Source organism: Emydura macquarii, unplaced genomic scaffold (genome assembly GCF_026122565.2).
Source record: "Emydura macquarii macquarii isolate MOO-44397 ecotype Brisbane River unplaced genomic scaffold, CSIRO-AGI_Emac_v2 contig_450, whole genome shotgun sequence".
NCBI classification, from domain to species: domain Eukaryota; kingdom Metazoa; phylum Chordata; order Testudines; family Chelidae; genus Emydura; species Emydura macquarii.
The window spans coordinates 13,457,879-13,482,346 of NW_027130587.1; the positions used below are offsets into that span (position 1 = coordinate 13,457,879).

At 42.8% G+C, this 24,468-nt stretch overlaps 1 protein-coding gene across 12 annotated transcripts in view; it reads left to right on the top strand.

Annotated features, from left to right (window-relative positions):
• The first annotated feature begins 521 nt into the window (after nt 1–521).
• MSI2 (musashi RNA binding protein 2) overlaps nt 522–24,468 on the top strand; it is a 364,912-nt gene continuing 340,965 nt past the window's right edge. For 9 of the 12 annotated variants that reach the window (XM_067538056.1, XM_067538050.1, XM_067538051.1 and 6 more), the window contains exons 1-5: nt 1,004–1,131; nt 1,432–1,472; nt 1,880–1,961; nt 2,665–2,749; nt 6,797–6,838. In XM_067538056.1, the coding sequence (XP_067394157.1) occupies nt 1,070–1,131; nt 1,432–1,472; nt 1,880–1,961; nt 2,665–2,749; nt 6,797–6,838 (312 nt within the window). In that variant the 5' untranslated portion in view covers nt 1,004–1,069. Of the gene's footprint in view, nt 654–1,003; nt 1,132–1,206; nt 1,255–1,431; nt 1,473–1,879; nt 1,962–2,664; nt 2,750–6,796; nt 6,839–24,468 lie in introns of those variants that run through there. The other 3 variants (XM_067538055.1, XM_067538053.1, XM_067538054.1) reach the window with 3 other exon arrangements.

Below are 24,468 nucleotides of genomic sequence, written 5' to 3' on the forward strand. Positions count from 1 at the left end.
GGGTAATGTTGGGAAAAGCAAAAAACCCTTATCCAAGTCTCCCTCATTTGGTGAGTGATTCCACCCTCATTTTGGGGGACTGATCTTGTAGCCTGAAGCAAAACTGCCACTGTAGCAGATGGGAGATTTCTAGTGAGAACAGACTCCAGCATCCGGCCTTTTGGGATTAATTTAAAGCGATGATGATGATGATGATGAGGTGGTGTTTCTATTTCATAACAGCCGGGCACCCCCAGTCAGAATCCGGACCCAGTGTGCTAGGTGCTGTACGAGCAGATACAAAGACAGGACAATTGCCTTGAGAGATCTTGTTACACTAAGCTATTTATAAATCTCCTTGGTCATTGCTGGGCAGGTGGACTATCCCCTGCTTTTAAAGTGTCTCCAGCTGGACACCCCCACATCAGTTGTGGGTTATTTTTTGGGGGGGGGGGCGGGCTGCTCTGATTAGCAAAGGCTCCAAGACCTCTTGCTTTAGCTGCAAGGTGGTTCTTATGTATTGCAGACTCCAAGACGAAGGACGGTTTCCTCCTGTCTTCTCCCGGTTCAGCAGGAATCACTCCCTGGCATAGCTGGACCGTGCCGACAGCCGAGCGGGGTTAGCAGGCTGCGCGCCCGCCCTGCGGAGCGGCAGCCGAAGGATCCAGGTCACGGTCAGAGTGTGTGAGAGCGGCGGGGCGGGGAGGGAGGGGGGGGTGGAGTGCGGCGGCGGGGGGGGGGGGGGGTGGAGTGCTGAGACTGGTGACGTCCCCAAGACTGGGTTACATTACGTTCTAGAACTCCGCCCCACGTGCGTTTGGGGGAGAGAGGAGAGGAAAGGAGGAGGGAGCCGGAGATGGAGGGAGGAGAGGACGGTCGGTGGGGGGGAGGGAAGGCGCTGAGCTAAGCTGATCCCACGTGTGACGGGTCTGGCTGTTCCCCGGCTCCTCTCTCCAGTAATATTCGCTGGTAGGAGAGAGAGAAGGGAGAGGAAAAAAAAAGAAAAGAAGCAGCAGGGGGGAGGGTGGTGGGGGTTTCTTCAGGGGCTTTCGCTCGGCGCGGCTCGGGATCACTGTGGGCTTGGGCAGACATGGAGGCGGACGGGAGCCAGGCTACCTCTGGAAGCCCGAACGACTCCCAGCACGACCCTGGGTGAGTTCCCTTCCCTTCCCTCCCCGCCCCCCCCGCGCTATGATTTCCCCGGGCCGGGAGAGGGCGAGCCCCGCTGGCGGGTCCGTGCCGGTGCCGGGGTCCCTGAGTTTGCCGCTCACCTGGGTAGGGTGTGTGTGGGGGGGGGGGGGTGGCATTTAACTGCCCCCTGCCTTCTCCCCCCCGGCTGCCCCCCCCCCGGCTCTCTGCTTCTCTCTCTCTTCCTTTTAGCTTTTGTAAGTTACACGTCAAAATGGCCGATCTGACATCTGGGCTGAACTCTCTTCTCTTTCCTTCCTCCAGCAAAATGTTCATTGGCGGCCTCAGCTGGCAAACCTCACCAGGTAAGGGACCGGGGGGGGGGGGCCCACCACCCACTTCCCCGACCCCCCGACCCCCTCCCCCGGCTGCTTTATGGCTCTTTGTTATCCCAGTGCACTTACCTCGCCATTGGGTGCCCCCCCCCAACACACACACACACACACACACACACACTGCTCCTGAAGAAGGTTGTCGATCTGGGGGGTTGTATTTTGGCCCCCCGAAAGCAAATCCTTTGTCGAGTCCTCTATTCGACCTCAAATTGGGTGTGCGCGCGCGGCTTCCAAAAGAAATGCAAAGCAACCCCCCCCTCCATCCCACCACAAAATAAAACTCCTGGAGTGAGCAGAATTGCATTTGCTTTTATTTCTCTTCTCCCCCCACCCCTTTTCTCTCTTCTCCCCCCCCCCCTTTCATCCTCTCTCCACAGATAGCCTTAGAGACTATTTTAGCAAGTTTGGAGAGATTAGAGAATGTATGGTCATGAGGGACCCGACCACAAAACGTTCCAGGTACATCCTCCTCCTCCTCTTTCATTGCATTTGTTTTACAATCAAAGTTTTAAAGTTTTATACGTGTGCGTGCGTGTGTGTGTGTGTGTGTGTGTGTGCGCGTGTGTGTATCCTCTGTGCAAAAGTGCCCAGGAATAGAAACCTCTATATAAATTTAGAGTTGAAAATGATATTTTTTATGAACTCTTTCCCATCCCCTAAACAAAATGTTGTAGACTATTGATTCTGACCTAACTCTGTTTGTCCCCCCGCATCCCCCCCTTTTGCACTGTCATTTTAATTGCCCTTTCACCTTTTGATTAATTGTGGGGTACTCCAAATAGAGCACCAATATGTCTATCGTTGCTGTGTACACTTTGCAGACAGTTGTATTTGGTTTTCTTAAGAAGTGTCTTTGGTTTCCCCTTTCTCTCTTAAGACAGTGATCACAACACCCCAGCCCTGTGTGCTCCAGTAGAAAACAAAGCATGAAGAGGGGGTTGAAAGGTGAAGGGGAGGTCGAGTTGGAGAGACCTAGATTATCTCCTCCCTCCTGAACCTGAGATTTTTTTTTCCAGGGGGAGGGGGGCAGATGAGGGAAGGAAGAAACTGTTATTTATTTTTATTTTTATTTGGCCTTTTTTTTTTTTTTTTTGGTGTGTGTGTGTCTCGCTCTTATTGTTTCCTCTCCCCCCCCCCCCCCTTGTTCTTTGTCTCATTTCAGAGGCTTCGGTTTCGTTACGTTTGCTGATCCGGCAAGTGTAGATAAAGTGTTAGCTCAGCCTCATCATGAATTAGATTCCAAGACGGTATGTTGTGTGTGTTTTGTTTTAATGTGTCCTTTATTTCCTGCAGTGTTATGACTGTGACAGGCTTATTTAAAGGGACAGTGCCCTTTTTGTTTGGTTTGCTGGAGCTGTGTGTTTTTTGTTTTTTTTTAAACTCGACACAAAACTGTCACTGAGTTAGATGTTCATTCTGCTCATTTTTCAGATTTCACTTCTGACTTTGAAAAGCTGTAACTTTTGTTATAACTTTTTTTTTTTTTACCCTGACTATAAATCCAGATCATGATCCTCCAGCCTAACAGTGAAATTAACAATATCATAAAGTAAAAAATTAATGTTTTTTTTGTGGGGAGGCTATGAGTAAAAAAGAGGCCACTCTTGGTAGGATCTTTTTTCTTTGTATTTTACATCTCATTGCAGGAGTCGATGGTTTACTCTTGAATCACACGCATTTCTGAAGTTCTTCCAATATCCCCTCTCTCAGAATAGGTTTTTTTGTTTTTTGTTTGTTTGGAGGGAGGGGGGAGAAGGGTGTTGTGAGATTTACGCGTTAATGTAGTAAAACACTTGGGGCTCTTCGGAGGAAAGGAGCTACAGAAGCACAAATCATAGATCGTTTGTCATTTTTGCAAAGCTTTTCACTGTAATAAGTCCCCAGTGGACCATGCAGGAAAAAGCTCAGAGATTCAGCCAATTTGTGACTTTTTTTGCTTTTCTTTTTTTTAAGTATGTAAATTAAATTATTTGCCCACATATTGCATTTTCAGTATTGGATCTGGCAGTGGACGTTAAGTGAATATGCAGATCGATGAATTAAGCTAGGGCCTATAAGTGCCATGCCAAAAAGTGGAGTTTGGGTCTTGTTACTTTGTTTCAATTATAAGCCTCAGCAAACTTAGAAAAAAGGACACTAGTAAAGGTCATTATTGCTTTTGGTACAGTGCTGTCTGAAGGGGGACAGAATTCTGGGAAGAGAAGAATCTTATTAGTTTAACTGTCTGGCAGAACATCTGCTAAATGTGTGAAGTGTTTTTGTTGTTCGAACTGTCTTTTATGGTACATGTTTTGGATCTTAAATGTTCTCTTTTCTTTCAACATGAGCATGATGGTTGGAGGGAGTATGTACTTATTGTGTGATGAATATAATTAAATAAAGAACAGAGGAACTGGGAACCAGACATCAGTGTGTGATATTTTCATTTTTTTAAAACTTGCAATTAAAAAACAACAACCAAGCAAACCTTTACAGAAGCTGGTGGAATGTAGTGTTTTAATGTGCCCAACAAATTCTGCTGGGCTTGTCTGAACACGTAGCCTGTGCTTTCACATTCCTTAATAATTTGATTTTAGGTTTAATCAGATATGGCAAGATAACTGATTCAACTGAACTCTGAGATTAAACTCTCACCAGACTTCTGCTGTACAACTATATTCCATATTTAAAAAAAAAAAAGTTTAGGTAAAAACTAAAGCAGGCAAAATTTCTTGAATTAAATAAAAAAAAAACCTACCACACCAGACCATAGAAGCTCTCCCAAAATTATTACTGATGATTTTTACCTCCTTCTCCCGGTCCTATATCACAATTTAGTCACTGAAATGTATTAATTTGCTCTTGTGCAGGGGAAGGACAAAGAAATAGACTAAGATAAATTGACATCAATTTTGATTATGCTGCAGTGATTCAACTTAAACAAACAAAACCTGACCATAAAAATAACAGTATGTGTGTGTGTGTGTATATATATATAATATATATATATATATATATATATATATATATATATATATATATTAATTAAAAAAAAACAACCAAGTTCTCACTCAGCCGTTTATTTGTAGACATATGATAGTAACTGTTCTTTAGTATAACATAGCATTTGACTCTGTTTCAACGTTCAGCACAGGAGGCAGATCAGATCGGTTGGGTATTGGCATGGAAACGGCGCTCTTGTTTACAGTTACGTTAAAAGCTTTGTTTAGGTAATGGCCATTCATATGAGAAATAGTATTATAGTCATTTCCTAGAGGACTTGTAGATACAGTAAGTAGAATTGTATCTAACTAACTAATTTTTTTTTTTTGGTAGAAGTTTTGCTTTGTTTTGGTGGTTGTTTAAATAGTTGACAGGGATGTGCAAAAGGTATGGATTTGCCATGCTATTGTGTGTTCCCTCAAAAATGCTAATGATGTTTCATTTGAAACTAATGTTTTCATTGCGGTGTAAAGAGCTGTGTGCGTTGAGAACTGGCCTTCCTTCATAAACTGAGTATTTATGCTTCAGAATTTGATGGCTGATACAACTTTTTGCCAGTGCCATTGTGGTGTAATTGGGTTTATCTTTCTTTTTGGTAACTTGTTTTTAAAAACAAACAAATATAACTTTGGAAGTTGCTGTAAAAACGTGCGTAGCTGTATCTACCTTCGGGTATCTCAATGGAAAATCCACACCTGTTGTATTTCCCTGGTAGACGAGTACTTAGTCAGTGCTGAATATATTTGTAGATAATAATCTCTATGAAAAGGGTTAGCTTTCTAGATAAAGGATTTGACTTTTTATACTTTTTGAACAATAAAGTGGCACGTAATCACTCATTTCTCAGGTATATGATTAAAAAATAGACAGTACACTTGTATCTTATATAGACAAATTAATGTATCAATTGAGTATTAAATGATTATACCATTTACAGTTTTGACATTTTAATTGAATAAAACTACTGGTTAAATGTCAGTGACGTCACCACAAGAAATGTCTCCTCTCAGCATTAATTTGAAAAAAACCCAACTCCTTATCCCCAAAATAATCTCAGAAACTATTTTAATGGAATAATAATTTATTTCAGAATATTCTTTAACAAAATCAGGATCTAAGTTTGATATATAAAAAAAGGTAACACATGAAGTTGTTAAATGTTCCTGCAGTTATACACAGGGTTTTCCCCTTTAAATCATCAGTTTTCAAAACTTTTTATTAAGGACATGCCTATGAGCAAATGCTGCTGAAAGAAAAGGGGGAAATTTAACAGCGTATTGACCTCTCATTAGTTTCTTTGTCTTTCAAGATAGCACTTTAAGGCATTATTTTGTTTACAGCAAGCCATGAATCTGGTTGTGTGTGGTTTTTTGTTTTTGTTTGACACCCGGAATGACAGGAAACAGTTGTCATATAAAGCTGTCTCACTTTAAAGTTATTTTAAAATTGCCCGACTGGCTTTTTGAACTGTAGAGGGGACATGCTTTCTTGACTTATGAAGCAAAACAGAGAGTAAAGGCTGCATCTAAAAATAAGGTATCGAGCGATGAAACAAGGATGTTTTTCCTTTTTTATCTCTGTGGCGGTCAGGTTTCCCTTAAGATTACTTTAGTTAGCGCCTTCATAGAAAGTCTGCATAAATCTTTTAAGAATGTGGTTTCTTCTAGGTCTAGCACTGATGTGGTGGGATTTTTTGTTTTGTTTTGTTTTTTAATGTCCCTTCACGGATTTTGTTTTTAATTGTCCACCTGTGTTCTTTGATGGCAACTGTAAAGCAAATCAGTCAGGAATGCAATTATATAAAAAAGTAATCTTTGCAGTTGTTTTAACAAGCTAGTTTTAATAATTCATTTAAAAGTAAATAATTCAGCTCAGTGTTTATCTTTTTATTTTGCGGGGGTGGGGAGTTTAAAAAAAAAAAAAAAGAGAGAGAGAGACTCCCAAGGGGCATGTGTTGACAACTAAACAGATTTGCAGATTAGAGGTGGACCCCAACTCGGATCACAATCCAAAATATATAATCTACAGAATATGCAGTTAATAATTAACATTCAGTTCTTGTTGGAGAGGCACCAGCCCAAAAAGTAGTACGGAGCATCTTGTGTGCTACATAAACTGTAGTCTAGAATTCGCTATCGAACATTTACAGAAGAGAGCTATTCACTCCCACCCTAAATCAGACTGTAGTCCATTAGCTCCTGAATCGCTCTGCAAGATCCAGTGTGCTGAATTTTAAGCCTGAGAAATGAGGGATTAATAATTCAATGGTTTAAAAAAAAAAACATGTTGATTTCCCCTTTCTTTTTCCTCAGATTGACCCTAAAGTTGCATTTCCCCGACGAGCACAGCCTAAGGTAAGTAGGAGGATCAATAATAGGATTTTAGGCACACAGAGAGTCATTGTTGCCAGGCAGTTCAAGTTTCAAACAGGGAATTGGCAATGAAAGCTTTTAAAGCTGGAGCGCATGGCGTCTTAAGGGTATCAGCATATGGCTGTGAAACTACAGGAGAGCTGCTTTGTGTGATATTGCATGTCTCCAGTTTAACCATCTCCTTACGGAGTTCCAGTCATTTGTGTCTGTCTGGAGTTGTAGCTTTTTCTGATCATAATGGGAGAGCATTACTGTGTTACTGACAATTGTTACAGTATTTCATACAATATCTTGCTACAGCATTTATGAAGAGTGTTTGGTTTAAGTGCAGGTTTCCTGCTTATTTCAGGCTTGAACTTTGAACTCTTTGGCTTTGATGAATGGGAATAAACCTCTGCCCTCATACTTGGCAAGTTTTTTTTTTTTTTTTTTGTGGTATAACTTTTGAGATGTGTTTGGACACTACAAAGCAGTGAGTAGCGAATTCTTGATTGATATGAAGTTCCGAACTCTAGGCCTTTGCAAGAAGGATGAACAAAGAGCTTTAAGTGTCTTATCCTACTAGTCTGCTTGGATAAGTGACCTGCTCCTTATAGGGCATGCTTTGTTATAATCTGCTCAGTTTCCATGTTGGGACAGACACTTTAGCCATGTGCAGAGAAGCTTTCCTCTGCATGCTACCTCTGAAACACAGCTTGGTACCATTGGTACTGCAGGACCTGATTGTGGAATTGAAACAGGTCTTACTATTTAGAACTATGTTTAGCAAAAGCAACGGATCGGTTTTCAAGTCCCAATGTGCAGTCAGTTAATTTGATTTTTAGAAGTCTAAATCCAAAAGAGAGTTTCTACGATTCACTTTCCTCTCTTTTGCTTTGTCTCCACTGCAAAAACTTAATTCAAATGGTATACAACATGTGTATACATTAAAGTCAACCTGGATTGCTTCTGTGTTCTGTTACAGTACCACCCCTTCATTACGAAGTAGGGAGGGGAAAGGAAAGGAGGAGAATAGGAAGTTGTAGACACAGGCAAAAAGGGAATAGTGGTTGAAATTGGATGGGGAGAGGTGCCTAAACAAATTTAACTTAATATTTTTATTGTATATAATCCCTCATGAGTGAGCAATTTAATAGTGCATGGAGCTATAATATTATATACTGTGTAAAGCACACATCCAGAAAAAACAGTGTGCAATTTACGAGCTCTGGGCATATAAGGAGAGGAGTAACAGCAATTTAAATAAAATCTACATGCAGAAAATAAAACTAAACAAATGTACTTAAACCTTTCTTTGAGGGTTCTTACTTTCTTAAGATGTATCTACTAGTAATTATTGACCAAAGAAGGGGCTGACTTATTTCTATAGTCAAAGAGTTTTGTGTTACGTAGGGTTTGATAGCTTTGCGATTATGTTGTTGTTGTGTTTCAGGCAGTGCATTCCTTAAAGCTACAGAAGTTCTAATTAGTCTTGAAATTAAGTTATGAAGATAGTCTTGCTTCCTAATAGGTTCCCCCCACACTTTTTCTTTTCTAAGGCGTCTTTCAATTTCCAGTTGTCTATTGGTAGCAAAGCTGTCTGTACTTTCAGTACTGCTTGTAAAGGAAATGATAAACTTTCCCATAAGACTTCATCATGACAAATGAGCACTGTGGATCTGAGTGAGTTAATTTCTGATTGTTGCCAAAAATATTCTTCCACTTTAAAGATCTGAATGCAAAATCAGGTCATCTTTGCTAAGCAGATTTTAAAAAAAAAATTTTTTTCTTGATGGTGAACATCTCTAAGATGTGGGGGCCTAGTGATGGAACATACGTAGACTTCCACTCTTAGCATGAAGCCTTCCAATAAGGAAAGATCAGCATATTTTGCAAAGGTTAATTCCTGGTTTTTATTCAGTCCTTTTTTAATAATGGATTCAAATTTTTGTTGAGCAGGTTCTGTTTTTTAGTTTGCCTTTTTTAAAAAAAGGCTTAAAATTGGAAGGATGTAAAACATATAGAAGAAAATTAGTTGCAATAAAAACAGATTTAGTATTAGTGCTGTCATAATATTCTTTAATGTGTTTTATAAATAAAAACCTGTTTTGACCTGTTTTTTAAAATTAGCTGTTGAATTAAGGCTTTAGAATTTAGCAGTTCGCTTATCCCAGTTGAGCAGTAAATGTTCAGTGTTAAAATGCAACTTTACTTCAATCTAATTAACTAGTTGATGCTTGAGTCCATGGAGATTAATGGCATTTAATGAAATGTGTCTCCCATCTTTTTAGGTGTGAGGTTTTTTTTCCTCAGTAGTTCATCTTCCTGTTACGTTTGGTATCATATTCATTCTTTTTTAAGCAGAAGCTTTTGTGTTTTGAAATGATTGTTGTTGAAATTTAATATATTGGTGGACGCTAGTTACTTGAAATGTTTCCCATTATTAGTCACAAATAGCATGTGGCAGTGCTCTCCATAACCCCCTTACAGTAGGCCTTTTGACCTGCCTAGCCAGCCTTCAGAGGTGGCATGTTGGGTATTTAAAGCGAATTACTGTTTACATTCTGTCAGCACAGAGGTGGAATAGGGTAACATTAGGACTCAGTTCAACCCTCTGTCAGTTCATGGACTAGCTTATTTCTGCACTTATGTTATTTTTATGCATACAAATTATTTAAAAAAAAAGCTTCTCTCCCCTTCCCTCACCCTGATTCTCCAACCACATGAATGTTTAGAAAGGCCAGTTGCTGTCTTTCAAACAGGGTTGTGAAAACACATTTTCCTTTGGGCTCCCTTACCTATGTCTTCAGGATTTGACACCTCCATGATAGTGCAGATGAGTTACTGAGCAAGAAGTGGCAGGCTGGAACAGCTGAAAATTCTTCCCTCCTTCTGTAGAATGACCATAGCTGATCTCCAGGCAATTGCCTCTAATGGATTACATCATGATGTGTAATCCTACTTTTTCGGAAGACTGGGGCAACTTGCAGCCGTTGTTTTAAGACATTTTGCTGCAGGGGTGGAATTTGCTGAGTCTCTGGTTTATGGCTAATAGTGAGAGGAAGGGAATGTACCAGGGGTGGCTAAACTGTGTCTTGGGAGCCGCATGCGGCTCTTTTACAATTAAACTGTGTGGCTTGCGGAGCCCTCTATGCACCCCCCATTCTCTGTACCAGAGTGGGGTAGGGAGCTTGGAGTTTCTGCCCCATCACAGGGTGGTGGGGCTAGAAGATTCTCCCCAAGGGGAGGGGGAGGGTCAGTAAATTTGGCCACATATACACTTGCAGTTGCTGCTGTTACCTGGTAAAAATCTGACTGACTTCCAACTTCTGAAAGGAAAGTCACGATAGTGGAGCACTTAGAGCATTGCTAACCTGGCAGTCTTTTTAAAAGGGATCAGTACGTTTGTGGGAGAACAAAGACAAAATTCTTTCACACCCAGTGTTAACAGTGAGGATGCTAGCAGTTTGTTTAGGATTTTCTTTAAACAAAAATATATATATAAAATATGCCGGATACTCCTGTTTTACCGAGACCTCCACATTATCTGAATCCTTTCCTTCTTCCCTGACAGCCCTCCAATGAGCCTTGCCCCCGAAACAACTGCTTGCGTGCAACCCCTCCCCCCCCACGTTTGCCACCCTGCCCAGCTGTCAGCATGCAACCCCCTGCCACCTGTGCCCAGATGCCTGCATGCATGTTCCCTGCCCACACCTTACCTCCTGGTCTGCTCGGTGTCGTGTTTCAGGCCCTGGCTGCTGCAGCAGCCCCTTCGAGCCCTGGGGACTGCAGTGCTGAGATGCCCAGCTGCCTTTCAGCAAGACCTCCCTGCTCCGGGGCAAGCCTGCAAGAACCAATGCTGGGGCGTGCCCCAAGCTGAGCAGCTGCAGGAGAAGCCTGGGCGCTAGGGAGTCTGTTGCCTTCTTGTTACTGCACATATGTAGTGACAGCAGCAAAGTCCAGCTGTTTCCGACTGCAAGGCAGAGCGTGGTCAGCGCCCTCTTGATTATCCAAACTCCCGTTTATCCAAAGAAAGTCTGTCCCCCAGACTATTCAGGTAAACAGGAGTATACTCTGTGTGTGTACACATGTGGAGATATTACTTTACTTTCTAAGCAGAGGGGGGTAAGATTGATAGCTATCACATTTAATTTGTTTCCTATGTATTTTTCAATGTTTGGGTACTTCTTTGTCTCTCTTGGAAAATGTGCAAAGCGTTGTATGAAAAAGAGACAGACAAGTTTCCAGTGGAAGCTTGACATCAGTGGGGTTCCTCATGTCAGTCATGTTAGGTGCCAAAGTGATTGCAGGATCAGGTATAAGTGTCTAATCTTACAAACGCTTAGTATCAAGGGCCGGTGCTGCTGCTTGTGAATAGTGGTGGCAATTGGAGTAGATGGGACCAGTCACCGTAGGGAACATTACACTCAATAGTGTTTGATGCGTAACCTGCTGATTTGAAGTGTTATGTTTTTTCCCAATAGATGGCCTACACAAAGGACAAGCCTACTATTGCTGCTAGCTAATGGAGATACTCCTTTAGCTCAGATGGTAGAGGCCCACACTTTTGGTATTGAATATCCTGGGTTCTACACTTGCTGTCAACCCAGAGTGGAGGGCGTTACATTTGCAGGGTTGTATTTCAAATTAAATAATGCCATCCACAGATGACCTGCACACGACACCCCGATGCCAGTCCAGTCACAAAACAGTGAAAAGATTTTTACTGGACAGGATTTTGTATATGCGTCTGAGTGCGCTGGGGAAGCATGTCTAGTTTCTTCTAAGAGAGGGTTGAGTACAAACAATTTTTTAATAGAAGTAACCCGATAGAGCCTTATTTCAACCTCGGATCTTGTCAGTGGACATACAGGGTTCTATGTGGGTAGGTAGTCTCCCATCTAGCCATGTAAGTAGGCAGATCGCTGTCTGGGCATGTGGAACATAGCTGTGCACTAACACGCACCAGCCCCTCCATGCTGACTGAAAAGTGGCCTTCCCTTTCATTTGGATCATGCATTATTAATCCCTAATATATTTGCTAGCTATTGCAACGTGATAAGCAGGGGGGGCATGTCCTGCCAGAATAAATATACAGGCTAGATTTTCAAAGCTGTCTAGGGGATTTGGATGCCTGCTTCCCTTTAATGTTAAGGGGAATCCAGTGTCTAAGTCCCTTGGACATCTTTGTAAGTCTGAGCCAGAGTGTCTGTGTGTCTGTCTTATAAAGCATTCACCTTGCACTTGCATTATGAGAGCCACGTATTTTGTTCCTGTTCTGTTCTGTTCTGTACTCCCCCTGATTTGTTCCCGTACTTCCCAGTGTTACTTCAGTAAAAGGTGTAGGGTGAGAGGTGGAACTTACTGTCTCTTTCACAAGAACAGGAATTAAACACACGAGCAGATCTCAACAGTTCACCCTTTCTTCCCTACCAGCCTGTAATGGAGCAGGGCAGTCAGACGTGTTCCTTGTGACTTTTTTTTCCTGTTTGTAAATGGACAAGGGGAAAACCGTTTCTTTTTATGGCGCTTATTTTTTTCCTTTTTTAAGTAATCAGACATAGTGCCCCTTCTCTAGCCGTGCCTCATGCATACTGAGTAGTGTGATGTCAGTACTGAGTTCAACTGCTAAGGGCCACTTTATGCTGCTAGTGTCCAGTTCCTACGTAGCTCGTTCAATAAATGCTTGTGTAATCCACTTACCCTGTGTAACCCACATGAATTTCCCTAGCCCGGCGGAGGGCGTAGCTCATATCCACGCAGCGTGGTGCTCTGTCTCCCTCTGTTGACAGCTGGGCCACATACAGAGGTGGTTGAGCCTGCTCTTTTAGCTCAGGCCATTGAGGTTCAAATTCAGCTGCCAATGACCAACCCAGGATGCAGGGTTGACCATGCTTTTTAATCCAGCCAGCCAGAGGGAAATGTAGCGGAGCAGTGCATGTTGTAACTTTACATGAGGCAAAATGTTCTGAGCTTTATCAAGGGTAGGGCTTGAACTGGGCATGTGGCTTTTTTAATTTTTGTTTTTTGTTGTGAGGAATGAACATTTCTTTCTTCTCCCAAAACATAAGGTAAAACAATCAAACTGTCTATAATGCCTAGAGGTTGCCATATATTTGGTATAGTATATGTCTTCCCGTTGTCACTGCCTAGGGTTTTCTTTTATGTTTATTTAGATTGCAAGCTTTTTGGAGCAGGCGCCATCTTTTTGTTCCATTTGTACAGCACCTAGCACAACGAGGTCCAGGTCCATGACCTAGGCGTGGTGATGATGACAATGTACTTATGTTCCCTTTGATTTGCTTCTAATAAAAATAAAAATTGCAGATGACTGGGTTGGGTTCCTTTCCGGTGGGCTTATTCCTATCCTGCCCTATTCTGTACCTTTTTTTCATAGTTTCTTCCAAGTCACTTTCTTTCCTGCACCAACCTTTTTTTTGTTACTTGGGTGTGTTGGGGAAGAGGGTGCGGGAGGGAGAGGTGAAAAGAAGCAGTGTGGCCAATACCTGGCATGATTCACTCTGTCTCTAAATGGAGTGCGTCTTGTCTGCAAAGAGCTCAGTCTCTTTTGGCCTGGGGTTTGGTCCAGTAATGACTGATCTATAACCATCAAATTCATGTATTTGTCACCACCAGTGACAGGCCAGTTAATGTAATGGATTTTTTTTTTTTTTTTTTTTTTTGGCTGTTGACTCCGGTGATTTTTCTCCCAAATGTTTTCAAATCCAAAGCATTAAGAGAATTTGTAATTTATTTTTAGAGGAGAGTTATTGAAAAAGCATAACACAGTGTATGTGTAAGATAGAGGTATATGTTAAAGGGGAAAAAAAACAAGCTCTCTTCTCCATTAATTTATATCTAGATGCCTTTTCAGTTCCTAATATTTAATTTGATTTTTTTTAAACTATATTTCAGCTTTTACTGCTTTCAAATAGAAAATTTTCTGGATCATATAGTAAGGGGAGGGAAGGGACTTAAACAGAGTCCATCAGTTTAGAAAACCACACTTCTGTTTGAAAATGTTTTTTACCTGCTGCTGTTACAAGTAACTACTAAGATTGCTATGGCCCTAAATCAGCAGCCATCCCAATTTAGCAAAGAAAGTAAGCATATGCATAAGTCCCATTTAAGTCAGTCGAGCACGTGAATATGTACTTCGCTGACTTGGGGTGGATTTAAGAACACTCAAGTGGTTTTGTTGAACCGTGGAGCCTAGAACAGGGATTAGAAGATTACTTGGTGCGTTTGACTGCACTTAGTGTATAGTCAGTTTCATGACTTCCCTGGTAAAGTTGTGACCAGTTTCATTTGTTTTCTGTAGGTCTCACCCAGATAGAGACATTTATTTAAACGGGGGGAAAGTGTAATTGTAAAACCACAAAAATTGGCAGTGCGATGCAGGGCTATGTACATTATCTGACACATTTTAAATTTGTTTTACAATAATTGACTACGCTCTCTTGTAGGCCCCAATCCTTTAGACACATCTCGTTGTGCTAAGCACAGTACAAACACAAAACAAAGAGACGGTCCCTGCCCCAAAGAGCTTCCAATCTAAGGGTAAGATAAGAGACAACAAATGGATACAGGCAGATGGGGAGCGTATAAGGAAACAATGAGACAATAGCGGTCAGCATCATCGGCAGCACACTTTAATCACTTGAGTAGTTCCATTGACTTCAATGGGACTATTCATGTGGCTGAAATGAGACACATGCTTCGCTGGTTTGCGGGGACTGGAGCTTGAGCGTGTAAATCCCTGCTCCAAATAGCTATCCTTTTACTAAGGTATGTACAGTGCCTAGCCCCAGCCTGACTGAGGTCTCTAAGGTTCTACTGCAGTATAAATGATTAATAATTCTCAAGTAGACCGTGTCCCTTTAATCAAATCTATATGCAGTATCAATCACTTCACTTCAAACCCTGGGATTTCACTGCTTTCCCTCTCTCCCGGGTTCTTCATTGTCTTAGTGTTGCCTTTATTTTTCTTGACTGTAGAGAAAGTTTCAAGAATGTATTGAATCATTCCTAGCCGCCTCTGTGGTGTTGGGCTTTCCTAGATATCTGCACATGGCTGTCCTGTTGCAATCCAGTTGCTTTAATTATTATTTAAGGCCACGAATTGTAAACTAATTACACAGCAAGACCCTGATCCCGCAAAGATTTATGGTGCATGCTTAACTTTACAGTCTCTCAACAGTCCCACGGAACTCAGTACATAAAGTTAAAACCCGTATGTATTTTGCATGATGATGGATTAAGTGCGTGTAGGCAGGGAGTGGGAAGGAAGGGGAGGAATAACAGTGCCTAACGTCCCCATCCCCCAAGCAAAGACTTGCATTAATTTCCCAAAGACTCCCATGTACAATAGGGAAGAGGCTTCAAGCTGACTGAAGGGGCAAAGGTCCAAGAAAACTACTGTAGCAAAAACTGATGCTGAGTGACGGTAATGAGATGACCAGGCAGGTGGGAGGAAAAATGGTGTGGGGAGGTTTTGGGGGTGGCAGAGGCTAATACTTCGTGAATTAAGTAGTTCCCATGATGTAAAGTTGTTAAGGCTTGCTGGTTTTGTTTTTCTCTGTATGTGACTGATGATAGATGGGACTGACTTTGTTTCCACCTCTGGATCCGAATGCCACAGTGCTTGGGCAGAGTTCTGATATGGATCCAAGCTTTGTGGGTCAGGTCCATGTGTACTGACAGGAAAGTCTGCATTCTTTATCTAGGGACTGTGGCTGATTGAAATGCAAAATTTTGGACAAGTCCCTTCAATTGCCCCTTCTTAGACTTGCTAATAAGATTCCCTGCCTCCTTTAAAAGCTTTCATCACAAAATCAGTAGGCATTCTCCCATCTATATTTTATATCCCCACTGCCTGTCTGAGCTTTAGTTTGTTCAATGGGTCAATTCTGCACCAGGGAGAAGGGTAAGGGACGTCAGACAAAAAGATGCTCTGGAAATCCAATGACATATCCAAACTAAAAGGCCTGACAGATTTTCAGCTCTTTAAATGCTGAAGCAAACAGAATACCTCTCAAATAGAGAACTATTAGGAGCCTTTGTAACAATTGCTGTATAAATATCTAGTTTTTCAGAGACTTCCTGAAGGACAGTTTCAAACAATGTGTAACTATGCAAAGAGGTTAAAAGAAATCAACCAAGCTGAGCGTTCGCTCTGTGTTTGTCGATACCTCAGCACAGTGCTGTGAGTTAGAGCTCATGTCGGGGGCTTGCTTTGTTGAAAAAGCTTGTCAGTTCAAAATCTTGAGCAACAGAAAATGTTTTTGCATTGGTCACACTAGTGAAATAGACCAGTGCTAGGGGTGGGGCTGTGGGGAGGGGGCATCATTAGCAATTTTTCTGCTGCGCTTGCTAAAAGAGTTGAAAGTTCTTATGAAACTAAGTCCTTCTCGGGCATCGTATGCTATGCGGCTCGCCTTATGGGCATGTTTCGAGTCATTTCTCTCCTCCACCCTGGATCTCTGGTATGTAACCATAGCACTGCTGATATTATCCTACATCTATATAGCACATCTCCATCACAGATTTCAAAATGCTGCGGATGAGTAAAGGAAATGCTTCTCTTGCCACTGAAATGCCACCACTTCTGGGACTGGCCATCGCAGACCCTACAGAGCTCCTAACTGCACTACACACATGGTTAAGACAGGAAAGGAAGGGGGGGGAAAAGCCAAGGTAGAACTGAAGTTGGAATTGAAAGGTAGAGTGTAAGAGGAATTTGACCAGGATACTACGGCTAACAACCCCCTCCCCCTGGCTCTCGTGAATAGGGTTGTAGGATTGCTAATGGCTAAGAGCTGTAAGCATTTTGTACAAGGCCTTATCTGCAAGATGACACTTCCAGCATCACGATGCCCCTTGGTTTGGTGCTGACTTGCAAGGAATAATGCCATTTCCTGAATTGGCTGCATTGCTTTCTGTAGCTTCTGGGTTTTCCTGGGGCATCTCCCATCCAAGTACTGACCTGGCCCAACCCTGCTCAGCTAATGAGAACTGACAAAACCACTGCCAGAGGCGATAGTGCTGCAGATAACTGTAGTTCTATTATTTTAATTTTTTCCCTCGAATATACAGTGCAAACTTCTCTTTTTGTGGTCGGATTGATATGATTGGAGTCAAACAGGTCACCTCCTTCCCCTGGAGTTCTCTCATTCTTGCACGATCTTACACGTTGATTTTGTCTCCTTGCCTGGAATGTTGACCTTTTTTTGAGCACATTGCAGCCAAGTTTTGCTGTCAGACGTGTACATGCATCTGCCACTGAGGCAGCACCATTGGCATATCTGAATTTTTGCCCCTATACCATACAAGTCCTACTCTGTGAAAAGCTCTTTTATAGGTTTGCGGACATCGGCTGTACTGTCTGCTGAGGAACATGCCCGTTTTGCATATAATGTCTTAACCCTGGGATTCTCTCGAGGGCTTAGAACTCAATGGGGAGGGAAGTTTTATTTATCTATATTACAGTAGCATATGAAGGTCCCAACTGAGATCAGGCCCTGTTGTACCCTACAGACACATAAGAGACCGTCCTTGTCCCAGGGACACAGGATTGGAGGGGAAACACAGGCACAGAATCTCAGTCTAAATACCTTTGAGGATCTAAGCCTGACTGTCTTGCTCAGGGTCATGCAGCATAGCTGGGAATAGAACCGGGCAGCGCTTGAGTGCTAGTTCGGTGCACTATCCTCTGGGCCACTTTGACTTTTTCTGTCTTGTATGTTTGATATAGGCCAGACGTGTGTGGAGGTCCTGTGAACACCATAAAGAAAACTGCACTAAGCTTAGCTATTGCTGATGTTACTGTGGTGTGAGGGACTAAATTGCTTGAAATAGTTTTAAAAAAAAGTTTTTTTTTTTTTTTTAATGCTTGGTGTCAAAACACTCTCTCCTGCTAGTTGTTGGGCTCAGTGAGTTGCAACTGCTGGAATCCTGAGGTTGGCGGAACCACTGGGTTTCCGAACAGCTGCAGAGGTAGAGAGATGCAGGGGGGAAATTAGATAAGGATAGGGTAGACCAGAGCAGCGCGAAAGGTAGTTTGTGGTGTGAGTTATGGCTAGTGCTTGTCACGTGGTACTTACAAGCTCCTGCGGAGGCTGGGAAGACAGGTTTGCACCAGTCGAACTGGAAGGGTGGTGGAGGGGAATAACTTAACTAGTGTGTGATGATGTAGGGCAAATCCGGTGCCCTGCCTGAATAACCCGACGGTATGTGCATGGCTGCAGCTCCTGTAGACACACCCGAGCCAGCTGTAATCTGGCTAGTTTGGGAACCGGAGCAGTGAAGCCACAGTGGCAGGGGCTTCAGCATGGACTAGCTGCCTGAATAATTACCTGGTGTCCAGGGCAGGTCTTTGTACAGGCTTGGCCTCTTGCTGCTCCGGTACCTGAGCCCGCTAGATTCTAATTCTCTTGTGTAGACACACCCTAAAGTGAGCCTTGGAAAGATGGAAGAGGAGGTACGCTAAACCTGCTGCAATTCCTGCTTCAGCTCCATGTCTCAAACCGCTCATGGGGAGGACCTGTGTAGTGCTGGGTCCTCTGGCCATGCGATGCCCCCTGTGGAACTGAGCTGTGTGCCACCCGGGGCCATGCCTTCCCTCCAACTCCCCATGTGCTGACTTCTGGAATCCAGCTTTCTTCCTTGTTCAGCAGGACCACACCTGGTTCCACTGCACGGTGCTTCTTGTCTCCACGTGCTGTCAGGGGAGAGGGAGGGAGGCTGTAGTAGTCTGTTCTGTTTTATGCAAATCAGGGGTGTCCCCTCGCTGGCCTGAGTTCTGGTGTTTTGATGCACTTCTACAGAGATGCACGGAGCACTGGGAGACAGATTACATCAGAGTTGTGTGTCCCAATTTCCCCTTTGGGTACCAGAGTGGGGATTTCCAGGCACAGTCAGTCCGAGATTCTGGTGGGTGGACGGATGGTGGTGGTGGAAGGGAGTGAGATTTTTTTTTCTTGCTATGATATTTTTATGTTTTCAATTCCTGACTCAATTAGTTTTGCGAACTGTGATCAAAATGAGAGGTTACTGCAGTGGTGCATTGAGCCCAGCCAGTTATTTACCAAAGGGCAGTCGTCATCTTGTCTAATGGATTTTTTAGTTTGGTCAAACCAGCAGTGCCAAAAATTCTCCACATGAAGTAAAAAGCTAGCTGAAAGTCCTCCATAGCAAAGATTCCCCCAAAATTTTGTGAAGGTGGCTTTGATTTCATTGAAGTTACAATTAATTAAAGGTCAGCTTAGATCTCAGCATCTCTGTTTGACAGGAGTCTCCAGCAGTTGCTTTCTTTTCCCTCTCAATTTTAAGTGTATTTAAAAAAAAAATTTTTTTTTTTTGCTTGAATAAAAAATAATGAAGCAATGAGCAGTTACACATCTCAAGGCTTTAGTGCTAAAGAACCTCAGAAACTTTATGGGAACTTTAATTACAGACATAAACTGTGACATCTTAGATACTTTTATGGCCTCTTTCACTGTAGTATCTGAGTACCTGATACTGCAGAGATCAGGTATAGAACTTTATTTAGCGGATGCCACATTAATGATCTATTGCGGTGTGTGGAAAGTAAAATAAAAATAACGTGGGCAATTATTTACAAACTGATGGCGAAGCAAAATATATGTATCCCTATAGAAAATGTAACCTTATTGGGTCCTATCCACAACTCAAGGGACTTGGTTTACAAGGTAAGCATCTTATGCAGAGACGACCAAAGGAAATTTTACTGTTTCATAATGTTCTTAAATTTCTTTGGCAGGTGCAATTCTGCTGTTGTGGATGTGTCTCCCTTGGCTTTCTTGAAATGTTTTAAGTTTGTTCCAGATGAGAGAAGGACCAACAGCATTTGTTTGTCTTCCATTCTCTAGAACTGAGGATCTTTGGAACCCAGGCAGATAAATGTACACCAAACACTCCTTGAAGTGGACTAGAACAAGTCCTGGCTTGCATAGTTTGGCCACTGTGGATAGGCAGATAAAACATGCTCCCATCCATGGCGGATGGGAGAGGAAGTTTGTTGACTGTGTGCATCACTTCTTCTTGGTGTCTGGCCAGGTTAAAGATCTAAAATATTCCATGCCAGCTAATTGCTTGAATATGTTGCCTGTACACTGCAAAGATGCATGTATGTAACTTTGTGCTGCTCCTGCTTCTGTGGAACTCTCAGTACAAATATTGCCTCGATGTGCGTTTCAGTCTCTCACGTGGTGTTCCTGGACTCTAAACTCTCACATATTTTTTCAGAAGGTCTTTTAGGCCTTGTCTGCCCTGGGAAAGTTTGGATATGTAATTCCCCACAATGATGGAAGCTCTAAGTATAAACGGGGCTTGGTCTTGCATTACAACTCCAATGCAGTCTCTGGAGAATTCATGCTTCCAGGGGGAATGCAGCTCCCTGGAGTTCACAAATTTGAACCAGCCAGATTTGGTAAGGTCTCCTTAATCCCTCTTTCTGTGTCTTGCCCGGAGGGGTCTAGCCCACTCAGCTCTGCTTGAGGTTGGCAGGATGATTCTGTAGGCTGTGGTTTTCCCTCTGGCTCTTCAGATGACTGCATTGGATATCAAGAGCCATCAGCTAATCTGAGCTGCACAAAGGCATTTCTCATTGAGGTCACTTGCCTGGTGTTACTCAGGCAGTTGGTTGCAGAAGTGGGGATGGAACTCAGGAGTCCTGACGCCCAGTTATCGCCTCCGACTACTGACCTGGAAGGATGCAGATGTTCCATTCTGCCTGAATAGTCAAGGGAAGGTCGTTAAGTTGGCACAATGCAGGCAGAACCGATATTGGGCAGAAGGCAGCAGTCCTTTGCTCTTAGCAGAGCTGGTTGAAATCTTTCAAAACTTGGATGGAAAACTGCAAGGTTTATTTTTGACACATTCTTTCTCTGTTTTGACCATTTCTGTGTTAGAAAATCTAAAAATCATTGCTGAGGGTGTCTGTTCTTGGTGGGATTTTCTGAAGCACCCGTTGCTGGTTTACATCTGCTCCCATTAAAGTCGGTAAGAGTTTAACCACTGATTTCAATGGGAGGAGAATTAGGAGCTCAGTGTTGGCCTAGCTATCTACGGCACTCTAGGGCCGGTTTTAAAAAAATGTTTAGGTGCCTAGTAGGGTTTTCAAAAGCACTTATCTGCGTCTTCAGGCACCAGAGGATGTTGTGAAGGCCAAGACTATAAAGTGGGTTAAAAAAAAAGCTAGATAAGTTCATGAAGGATTGGTCCATTAATTGCTATTAGCCAGGATAGGCAGGGATTGTTCTTTACCAGAGGTTGGGAATGGGCAACAGGATGGATAATTTGATGATTACCTGTTCTGTTTATTCCCTCTGAAGCACCTGGCATTGGCCACGGTCAGAAGACAGGATATTGGGTTAGATGGACCATTGGTCTGATCCAATATGGCTGTGTAGTTCTTTAAGCATGCTTGAAAATTTTACTTAAAATCTTTTGGGGAGTCGATGAATTTTCAATAGAGACAAAAGCATTTAAGTTCCTTAGGGTGGTTTTTGAAAATCTTACCCTTAATCTCACTATGTGTGGGTCAGATCGGTGGTCATTATCCCCCTTTTACAGATGGCAAAAATGGGGCCCCAGAGATGTCTGTCAAGTCTGACCTGGAAATTTAGTGCTTGTCAAATACGTCGAGATTCTCACATGAAAGGTGGCCAAAATATTTCTCATTTTGGAAAAGGCAATTAAGGGTTTGGAATCACTCACGTTACATAATTTCCCTGTCTATTAATCATGTAGCTCTGAGATTGCTCGGCATAGTGTATGTGTGTGTGTTTGTTTTGGGACTTCTTTTTGGTCAAAAGCGGGTGAGAAGCAGACGCACTGGTTGTGTGATGACCCCCTATGGTGTATCTTTGCCTTTTTGTGGGTATATTTGTGTATAACTTTGCTTCATTCTCCACAAAGAGACTTGAACTTTCCGTTAAGGATTGCCTTAAAATCGTGTCAGTGGGGCTTGTGGTGAGCTGAGAGATCAGTTTGATTCATTGTTGGTGCAAACTCTCTGTAAAATGTTTGCTTCTAATACCAGATTTTTTAAAATGGTATTTCCTAACATGCCAGGTTTCGGTTTGTATTTGAATCTGTTTAAGAATGATGCTTGCAGCATTTAGACTGGGGGCAGGGCAGAGGAGGAGTAATCGGGTGGAGGCATGCCAAAAGCTAAAATGTTTCACTTACAGAAACACCCTCAAGGGACAAGGTTCACGAACACCCAAAGAAACTGATCCTCTGGGGCAGACCCACCTGATGATGCCTGCTCAGTGCACCAGAGCCAGACAGTAAAGGTGCTTTTTTTGATAGTAACGTCATCGGAGCAAATGGGGACAGCAAAGAATACAAAGCAACACTTAGCAGTTCTTGCATTATTTTTTGAGGGGGTGGGAAGGGCAAGGGAGGCATCGTGGGCTGAAGCTGTGTATTAATGAGACATGGGGTTTGTTATTTGGCCCGTGCTTCTGGTAAACATATGAACTAAGTAAATCTCATGTCTGCTTTGTCGTATGCAGCATACTGTTTTATATCAAGTTAGAGGCGGGTAGATTCTCGGAGTCAGGACTCTTGCATTTTATTCCTAGAACCTTGGCACATGTCCTTTAATCTCTGTCTCTCTTTACTTATCTGTAAAACAATATTTTTATGGCCACTATTACTGTAGGTCTCAGCACCTCATAATCTTCTAATGTATTTATCCTCACAGCAGCACCTCTGTGAGGTAGGCTGGGCGATGCTCGTATCCCCCTATTACAGATGGGGGACTGAGGGCATGATTACACAGCACACTAAGCCTGTGGTCTGGCTCAGGTCTGAGCCCAAGTCTCCCTTCTGTCCACACACAATTCAGTCTGACTTGGCTGAGCAAGCACTCCGTACGATCCTGAGTGCTAGGGGAGTGAGTTGGTTCGAGCCTGACTCCCACTCCGGTCCAAGCCCTGTCACTTTGCAGTGTGGACACAGCTCAAGCCACGGACCTGAGTAGGCCAGTGTGGACACACTAGCATAGCTGTGGGTCTAACAAACTGTTAGCCCAGCTTACAGAGTAGTGGGGGAGGCTCAAGCACAGATTTGGAACTCTTAAGTCCACAAACCCCAGGACCTGAAGATCTGGGTGTGCAGTGTAGACCTATCCTGAGTGACTCACCCAAGGGCACTTAGGAAGCAGAGCAGGGAATTGAACCCAGATCCCATCCTCCTACTTTAGTTTTCCCGCATCTGCATGCCAGGAGCCCTAAGTCGTGTGCTTTGGCATCCACTGCATTTTGTTGTGACTCCTAAGAACACAGCACGTTGGCCTTTGGGGGGATCTCTATGGCTTTGTTTTCACTAGGCCAAAGCTGTTCTTCAGTAGAGCTTTCCCAGAGCGTGATCTAGTTCTGCCTATTAGGAGAGAGAGCCGGGCTTCACTGATTCCTGCTCCCTGCTGCATAATAAATCTGATACTAAAATTAGTGCTGGTCTCCCTAGGCCATAATTCTTGCTGAGATTATAGAGAATTGTGTGTTGGGAGGAATCATGGTTGGTTGTTTGTTTGGTTTTTTCCTTTATAACCTTGAGTGTCCAGTTTCCAGCTTGTTTGTTTTATTATTTTTTTACTCCCCCACTCTTCCCCCCCCCCCCTTCCTTTTCTTTTGGGTAGTGCTTAGCCTTTCTCTGTATTTTGGCTGGTTTAAGCCTCTGTCACTGCAGGCAGATGAGTTCCTTGGGAGCTCTTCTGAAGGTTTTGTAATTGAGTCTTTTACCACGGCGACAGGATATTATTAACCTTCAGTAAAGCAATTTATTTCATACTCCTTTGTGGGGATAAGCTTTTTTTTTTTTTTCTTCCCGTCAAGAAAATATGTACGTGGAGAAGGGCTTTTACATACAGTGATAGTTGGACTTGAAGCCGCGATTATGACTTTAAAAAAATAATAATTTACATGAAAAATGGGCACTTCTGTTTCTGTCAGTGGGAAACAAACCTTTGGTCCTGAATGACTTCTTTTTTTTCCCCCCGTGTGTTTTTTATTTGAAAAAAAATACCTTTGACTATAAGTGGCTCTGAAAAGGGGTCACATTTCATTTTAGAACGCTATATGTTTAACAATCCCTGCTACTTTAAGCAATAAAACATCTTGTTTTCATCTCTTGCAGCCGCTTTTAAAAAAACCCCAAAAACAACAACTGAGAACTTGAGGGAAGAGTCATTTGCTGGAACTGGCTTTGCTTTTGTTGTCTCCTTTGCCCTCAAATCAAATGCAGACTTCTCTAGAGGTCATTAAAGATTGATTGGCTACTGGAGTAGGCAAAGAAACTCTGGATAAGTAGCCAGTCTTGTTGGTGAGCCTGTCTCTGTTTGTTGTTGGATCTGAGGGCTTTGTGGCTAAGGCATTGGACTGGGACTGGGGTCTTCCATCAACTCCTCATGTGACCTTCAGCAAGTCACCTCACTTGTCTGTGCCTAAATCTGCCACCTGTAAAATGGTGATGATCATAATACTTCCTTTTTTCCCGCTAGTCTGTTTTAGATTGTAAGTTCTCTGAGGCAAGGAATCTCTTTTTACTATGCATGTGTACAGATCGTGGACTCTGTTGGGGTCTCCAGGTGCTACTATAATAAA